Genomic DNA, 8,687 nt, shown 5'->3' on the forward strand with positions numbered 1-8,687 from the left:
TGAATTTTTTTAAAACAAAAATACTTTCTTCACTCACTATTTATGCCAACCTCATTTAAATGAATTTGGTCTCTAATTACTTTTAGTCTCAATCCTAAACATGTATTTAATAAATTAAATCCAATTACTTTTGCAAAAGTAAAAAGTATTCCTCTATCCAATCCACTTACTACATAACTTATTTTGACAAAGTTGTTCAACACGATAAACCACCAAAACGATGTGTTTTGAATAATGTTTTTCGTTCAAAGCACCCAGAAATTTTGGTGTGCAAGAATGACAAAAAGAAATATACAAAAAAGAAATAAATAAACTTAGGTAAAAAAATTTAAGTCAACATAAAAGTCTATAATACAAACACAAATACCTTCCTGTCATAACTACATTCACCAACTTCATTGCATTTTTTTCATAGTTGATATATCCTGAAAAGCCACTAAGAACCAATATAATGTTTCGTATCGTATGACATGGCCACCACAAACAAAACTTCCATCAATAATAAGAGAATAAGGATTGAAAGAATGAAAATTACTATTAATGGGAGGAAGTTTCGTTTTAGAGAGAAGGAATAAGAATTTATTTGTCCTATGAGTTCAATAGAAAACACAATGTTGGAATTTCATATTCGAGCATGAAAAAAAAAACGTCTTCCTTAGCAACTGAAAAAATATGGAACTGAGTGGCGTCCTCCACCTTATTAAAATGTGGAAAGTAGTGTAGTCAACCATATACTTTGTTTCAATGACGACTCACCACTCACCACCAAGCACCAGCTAAAAATATACTACGCTCCTTCTAAGCTTAATTTCCTCTCTATTTCCCAAATCTCTATTTTTACGAAAGTATTTTACTGTCATTCAAAAAATAAAAGGAATTTTAATTTAGAGTGGAAGCCAACCGATGTATTCTCCTTCCCCCGCGGTGAAAGCGAAACATCCCAAACCCATACCAAAACTTCTATATAAACCCAATTTTTTGCCCATACACCTTGTCCGTGGGTTACAACACTCTTCCGTTGTTCAACGCACAACCATGGAACCGCCATTGCAACACCAACCATCACCGCCACCGTCACCACGCTCCCTCACCATCCTCGGGAAATACCAGCTGACGCGCCTCCTCGGGCGTGGAAGCTTCGCCAAGGTCTATCAGGCACGATCCCTAATTGACGGCGCCACCTTCGCCGTCAAAATTATTGACAAATCCAAAACCGTCGATGCTGGCATGGAGCCCCGCATAATCCGCGAGATTGACGCCATGCGCCGCCTCCACCACCACCCTAACATCCTTAAAATCCACGAGGTTATGGCCACAAAGACCAAAATCCACCTCATCGTGGAGCTTGCCGCCGGAGGCGAGCTCTTCGCTAGAATCTCCCGTCGCGGCCGTTTGCCGGAGTCCACAGCGCGCCGATACTTCCAGCAGCTGGTCTCCGCGCTCCGGTTCTGCCACCGCAACGGTGTGGCGCACCGCGACCTCAAGCCGCAGAACCTCCTCCTCGACGGCGAAGGAAACCTCAAAGTCTCCGACTTCGGCCTCTCCGCTCTGCCGGAGCATCTCAAGAACGGCCTTCTCCACACCGCATGCGGTACGCCAGCGTACACAGCGCCCGAGATACTCCGCCAGAACGGCGGCTACGACGGGTCCAAGGCCGACGCCTGGTCCTGCGGCCTCATTCTCTACGTCTTCCTCGCCGGCTACCTTCCGTTCGACGACACGAACATTCCGGCGATGTACAAGAAGATTTCCCGGAGAGATTACCAGTTCCCTGACTGGATATCAAAACCGGCACGCTATGTTATATATAAATTACTGGACCCGAACCCAGAAACAAGAATGGGTTTGGAGGCTCTGTTTGGGAACCCGTGGTTCAAGAAATCATTGAAACCGGAAACGGCGGAGGAAAGCGCGTTTGGGTGGGATAACGTTTATGTGAAGGGTTGTTACTACGAAGGGGTTAAGTGTTCGGGTGTGAACGCTTTTGATATAATATCGATGTCTTCGGGGTTGAATTTAACAAGGCTGTTTGAAACGACGTCGGATGGGGGTAGTAGGAGGGAGAAGAGATTCACTTCGAGTGCTCGCGTGGAGGTGGTGGAGGAGAAGCTTAAGGAAGTGGGTGGGATTTTGGGGTTTAAGGTTGAGGCTGGGAAAGCCATTAACGGTGCAATTGCATTGTTGAAAGGAAAGGTGGCTTTAGTGTTCGAGGTGCTTCAGATTGTACCCGATCAGCTTCTTCTGGTGGCCGTGAAGGTCGTGGAGGGTGCGTTAGAGTTTGAGGAGCATCACTGGGGTGATTGGAAAAATGCCTTGCAAGATCTCGTCCTCTCTTGGCACAACGATGATTCATGAACTAATCTTACCATCCATCAAACATCCGTATGTATATATTCGTTCCTACTCTGTTCTGTTTTTTACTTCTTTAGTTACTTCTTCTCAGCACAACACATCCTGCTCAGAAGAAACAAAAGTTAGATGTTTGTCCTGTGATAAAACCTTTTCTGTTCTATTTTCATTATATCTGTTGTTTGTAGCTTAGTTATTGGTGTCTTAATTTATGATGTTTTGTAAAAGAACAAAATAATACTATCAGGTGTTAGTAATCAATGATCATTTTATTAGATCGAAACTGTTACTGTACACACTTTTCTTATATACTTATCACCTTTATATTCTGACCGTATCTGGATGGTGAATGCATATCCATGCAAAACCAAATCATTTCACCGATAAATATCTATTGGGTGATCAATCTACGTTTTTATCACAAGACAACCCAATCAAAACAAAATTAAACAATTTATTAAAAGGCAAAATAATTCCCATGAATAAGAGAGTGGAAATACACAGAAGAGTTATTTATATAGATATATTGTTTTTTTTTGTTGATTCCAAGGGCACCGTCGAGTTTAGTACTCGGGAAAGAGACACAGTATATATATATGGACCGCGATATTCCAACAACCATTTCTTAACACTTTTTTGACAACGTCACGTGTGCTGTTTTCATTGGTTTGGTTTTAAAAAAATATTTTATAAAAACCTTCGAAATGGAAGTCCGTAACCCTTCTTTTAACTGAAAATCCGAAAATACCCCTTTCTCTGTTTCATTGGAAACGAAGTTCCCGTCTCGTGAAGGTCCCGTCTCCTGAACGTGTTTCGTGCCTCTTGACTTAGCTTTGTATGTGATTGTTCTGTGTGCGTGGTGTTGTCTCCCTCCATTTTCGTAAAGGTGGTGTTTTTCGTACAAGTTATCGTGCTGAATGGCAAGGTCCGGTGACCATTGTCCGACGACGGAAATGAACAACCTTTGAAGACGTATGTTAGGGTTGGATCCCGAATGCGTTACAAGGGAAGAGCACTTAGGACTCCATACACCGGAACCGTAGTGCTTAGAATAAAAAATGAGTGATATGTGTATTTAGTTGATTAATGGAAAGTAAATGATCATTGTAATCATTGTAAATAGATTAAGAAAACAAAGTGTAATGTATCGGATTTATTTGAATGATATAAAATTTGAGTTCTTGTTTGAGTTGGTCTCATTTTATTTTTTGAATACCATTGTTATTATGAGTTGTGGGTTTGTGGATTTTAGAATGTGGTAAAGTTTTGTGTTTGCTAAGTTGTAGGCTTGTTTGTAAGATGTTGGTGTTTGAGTGGTCATTATGGGTAACATGGGTGACTTATGAGAAAACCAGTTCATTTGAATCATAATTTGAGTGGGGGGGTGATGTCCTGTGAGGCCAAGGAGTGTTGAATGACCCCTCATGAGTGGGGGAGCAACTTGTGCAAGGGATGACTGAGAGTGCTGAAAAAAGGATGTGGTAATCGTTTACAAGTGCCTGGTAAACGATTACCCGAGAGAAAATAAGGTTTTGTACAGAAAGTCCAACACAGGTAGTCAGTCAAATTCACAGGGGTGACCATTGTAAAAAAAAGTGACTTTTAGGCACTTTTGCACTTGTCTTAGGCTGGTCCTGGTGTTTCAGTGGTGGGAGAGGGTGGTTGGTGATGTGATTATGCCCCAAGGAGTGTGGAGTGACCCCTCATGAGTGGGGGAGCAACTTGTGCAAGGGATGACTGAGAGTGCTGAAAAAAGGCTGTGGTAATCGTTTACAACTCCCTCCTAAACGATTACCCGAGAGAAAATAAGATTTTGTACAAAAAGTCCAACAGAGGTAGTTAGTTAGGTTAACGTGGGCGACCATTGTGAAAACCAGTATGATTGGCATAAATCCCATGGTTTTAACTTGATTTTGTTGTTTAAGTGTGAGTATAGGGTGAGAAGTGATGTTTTGGCACCCCGTGATGGAGGAAAGAAACAATGTTTATGAGATGAGCAACTTGGGTGAGATAACATGCTGTCAACTTTGACCTTTGCTTGCTATTATACTGATAACTTTTCCCACCGACCTCCAAATGATGTGATTCTTTTTTTATTAGAAACTAGACTCAAAAATCTTTCCAATGACTACTAATTTGTAAATTTTGGACATCTGAGTTGGTACAGTTTATTGTTTCAAGTTAGCGTTTCATATATTTTTGCCAACTCTCACCTTTGCTTGTTCTTTTGCTCATATCTTTCTCCACCGAACTCCAAATGAGTTGATTCTTGTTTTGTTGGAATCTAGACTCAAAGACCTTTCAAATTATGCCTTGGAAATCAAGTTTACACCTTCTTTGACACTGTAATCGATTACAAGGACACTGTAAACGATTACCCGAGAGAAAATTGGAATTTGTACAGAAAGTCCAACACAGGTACTCAGTCAGGTGAACAGGGGTCACCATTGGAAAAAGAAGTGACTTTTAGGCACTTTTGCACTTGTCTTAGGCTGTTCCTTGTGTTTCAGTGGTGGGAAGTGATGTTTTGGCACCCCATGATGGAGGAAAGAAACAATGTTTATGAGGTGAGCAACTTGGGTGAGATAACATGCTGTCAACTTTGACCTTTGCTGGCTATTTTACTGATAACTTTTCCCACCGACCTCCAAATGATGTGATTCTTTTTTTATTAGAAACTAGACTCAAAACTCTTTCCAATGACTACTAATTTGTAATTTTTGGACATCTGAGTTGGTACAGTTTATTGTTTCAAGTTAGCGTTTCATATATTTTTGCCAACTCTCACCTTTGCTTGTTCTTTTGCTCATATCTTTCTCCACCGAACTCCAAATGAGTTGATTCTTGTTTTGTTGGAATCTAGACTCAAAGACCTTTCAAATTATGCCTTGGAAATCAAGTTTACACCTTCTTTGACACTGTAATCGATTACAAGGACACGGTAAACGATTACCCGAGAGAAAATTGGAATTTGTACAGAAAGTCCAACACAGGTACTCAGTCAGGTGAACAGGGGTCACCATTGGAAAAAGAAGTGACTTTTAGGCACTTTTGCACTTGTCTTAGGCTGTTCCTTGTGTTTCAGTGGTGGGAAGTGATGTTTTGGCACCCCATAATGGAGGAAAGAAACAATGTTTATGAGGTGAGCAACTTGGGTGAGATAACATGCTGTCAACTTTGACCTTTGCTGGCTATTTTACTGATAACTTTTCCCACCGACCTCCAAATGATGTGATTCTTTTTTTATTAGAAACTAGACTCAAAACTCTTTCCAATGACTACTAATTTGTAATTTTTGGACATCTGAGTTGGTACAGTTTATTGTTTCAAGTTAGCGTTTCATATATTTTTGCCAACTCTCACCTTTGCTTGTTCTTTTGCTCATATCTTTCTCCACCGAACTCCAAATGAGTTGATTCTTGTTTTGTTGGAATCTAGACTCAAAGACCTTTCAAATTATGCCTTGGAAATCAAGTTTACACCTTCTTTGACACTGTAATCGATTACAAGGACACTGTAAACGATTACCCGAGAGAAAATTGGAATTTGTACACAAAGTCCAACACAGGTACTCAGTCAGGTGAACAGGGGTCACCATTGGAAAAAGAAGTGACTTTTAGGCACTTTTGCACTTGTCTTAGGCTGTTCCTTGTGTTTCAGTGGTGGGAAGTGATGTTTTGGCACCCCATGATGGAGGAAAGAAACAATGTTTATGAGGTGAGCAACTTGGGTGAGATAACATGCTGTCAACTTTGACCTTTGCTGGCTATTTTACTGATAACATTTCCCACCGACCTCCAAATGATGTGATTCTTTTTTTATTAGAAACTAGACTCAAAACTCTTTCCAATGACTACTAATTTGTAATTTTTGGACATCTGAGTTGGTACAGTTTATTGTTTCAAGTTAGCGTTTCATATATTTTTGCCAACTCTCACCTTTGCTTGTTCTTTTGCTCATATCTTTCTCCACCGAACTCCAAATGAGTTGATTCTTGTTTTGTTGGAATCTAGACTCAAAGACCTTTCAAATTATGCCTTGGAAATCAAGTTTACACCTTCTTTGACACTGTAATCGATTACAAGGACACTGTAAACGATTACCCGAGAGAAAATTGGAATTTGTACAGAAAGTCCAACACAGGTACTCAGTCAGGTGAACAGGGGTCACCATTGGAAAAAGAAGTGACTTTTAGGCACTTTTGCACTTGTCTTAGGCTGTTCCTTGTGTTTCAGTGGTGGGAAGTGATGTTTTGGCACCCCATGATGGAGGAAAGAAACAATGTTTATGAGGTGAGCAACTTGGGTGAGATAACATGCTGTCAACTTTGACCTTTGCTGGCTATTTTACTGATAACTTTTCCCACCGACCTCCAAATGATGTGATTCTTTTTTTATTAGAAACTAGACTCAAAACTCTTTCCAATGACTACTAATTTGTAATTTTTGGACATCTGAGTTGGTACAGTTTATTGTTTCAAGTTAGCGTTTCATATATTTTTGCCAACTCTCACCTTTGCTTGTTCTTTTGCTCATATCTTTCTCCACCGAACTCCAAATGAGTTGATTCTTGTTTTGTTGGAATCTAGACTCAAAGACCTTTCAAATTATGCCTTGGAAATCAAGTTTACACCTTCTTTGACACTGTAATCGATTACAAGGACACTGTAAACGATTACCCGAGAGAAAATTGGAATTTGTACAAAAAGTCCAACACAGGTACTCAGTCAGGTGAACAGGGGTCACCATTGGAAAAAGAAGTGACTTTTAGGCACTTTTGCACTTGTCTTAGGCTGTTCCTTGTGTTTCAGTGGTGGGAAGTGATGTTTTGGCACCCCATGATGGAGGAAAGAAACAATGTTTATGAGGTGAGCAACTTGGGTGAGATAACATGCTGTCAACTTTGACCTTTGCTGGCTATTTTACTGATAACTTTTCCCACCGACCTCCAAATGATGTGATTCTTTTTTTATTAGAAACTAGACTCAAAACTCTTTCCAATGACTACTAATTTGTAATTTTTGGACATGTGAGTTGGTACAGTTTATTGTTTCAAGTTAGCGTTTCATATATTTTTGCCAACTCTCACCTTTGCTTGTTCTTTTGCTCATATCTTTCTCCACCGAACTCCAAATGAGCTGATTCTTGTTTTGTTGGAATCTATACTCAAAGACCTTTCAAATTATGCCTTGGAAATCAAGTTTACACCTTCTTTCACACTGTAATCGATTACAAGGAAATTGTATACGATTACCATAGTGTTTTTTCTACAGATTGGCTCTACACTTGTCCAACTTGGTCCCCTATGTAAGAATGGCTTCTTCTCCACTTCTTGGTGTCACCTCCCATCACTTTCCACTCTCTACCTCGACTGAAACACCAACACCAAGTAAATACAAGTGGACTTGTGCCTGAAAGTAACAGTTTTTGCCAATGATCACCCATGACACCACAACTGACTACTTCAGTTCAACTTTCTGTACAAAACAGTGATTTCTCTCGTGTAATCGTTTACCAGGCCACTGTAAACGATTACAACAATGTTTTAGTTTTACAGACAACTGCAATGTCATTAAGTGGTATTGGTTAGTGGTATTGGTGTTTTACTCACAACTGCAATGGTATGAAGTGTATCATAAATTGAACATTACATAATAAATGTCGAGAATTGAGGAACCAGTTTTAAAGTAAACAACTTCATTAAATTAAAGACTTGAAATTATCAAAGTAGGAACTGTGGTACATAGTTCTTTATAATGCAGAAAATAAAGCCTAAACAACCAATTTTAAGTCTGAGGATTGTTTTCAGAAGCACTTTGGAAGTGTTGCAGTTGTTGTTCAATGTTTCCAACGCGCGATTGCAACGCATCAAACCTTGTAGTGATGACCATGTCCATGTTTTCAAATCTTGTTTCAAGGGCAAGATGGAGGACAGAGCGACACACAAGATGGAAGGGTTTCCTTGTGGACGACAGACCGACTATAGTAAAGATTGAACACACAGCCACACAGAATATCCAAGGTTTCAACGCACGTATTGAAGAAGGAGGAATGGAAGTTTCGAAGACGAACGAGAGAGCGAGAGAGCGAGAGAGCGAGAGAGCGAGAGAGCGAGAGAACGAGAGAGCGAGACACTGGAAGGGTTGAACGAACGTCTTTCCCACCCTAAACCGCCAAACCCAATTCTTAAAATTTTAACCTGGAAATCCCAAAATACCCCTCGCCCCGTAACCCTTTCTCTGTTTTAATTTCAAATTACTGAGCCAATGAAGCGCTGACACGTGGCGTTGTCAAAACAGTGTTAAAAATACGTTGTCCAAATAACATTTTCCTATATAT

The 8,687-nt window shown here is 40.1% G+C and overlaps 1 protein-coding gene across 1 annotated transcript; it reads left to right on the plus strand.

Moving 5' to 3' along the window:
- The first annotated feature begins 926 nt into the window (after positions 1-926).
- Positions 927-2,630, plus strand: LOC124823745 (CBL-interacting serine/threonine-protein kinase 4-like). The gene has a single exon (XM_047296041.2). It carries the CDS (start codon positions 1,036-1,038, stop codon positions 2,353-2,355), a length of 1,320 nt encoding a protein of 439 aa, XP_047151997.1. The 5' UTR covers positions 927-1,035; the 3' UTR covers positions 2,356-2,630.
- The last annotated feature ends 6,057 nt before the right edge of the window (positions 2,631-8,687 follow it).

The sequence above is a fragment of the Vigna umbellata genome, chromosome 8 (genome assembly GCF_029865625.1).
Source record: "Vigna umbellata cultivar VRB3 chromosome 8, Vumbellata_1.0, whole genome shotgun sequence".
In the NCBI taxonomy this organism is placed as follows: domain Eukaryota; kingdom Viridiplantae; phylum Streptophyta; class Magnoliopsida; order Fabales; family Fabaceae; genus Vigna; species Vigna umbellata.

Coding starts and splice junctions, on each gene's coding strand:
- LOC124823745 (XM_047296041.2), top strand. CDS start 1,036: ATGGAACCGCCATTGCAACACCAACCATCACCGCCACCGTCACCACGC.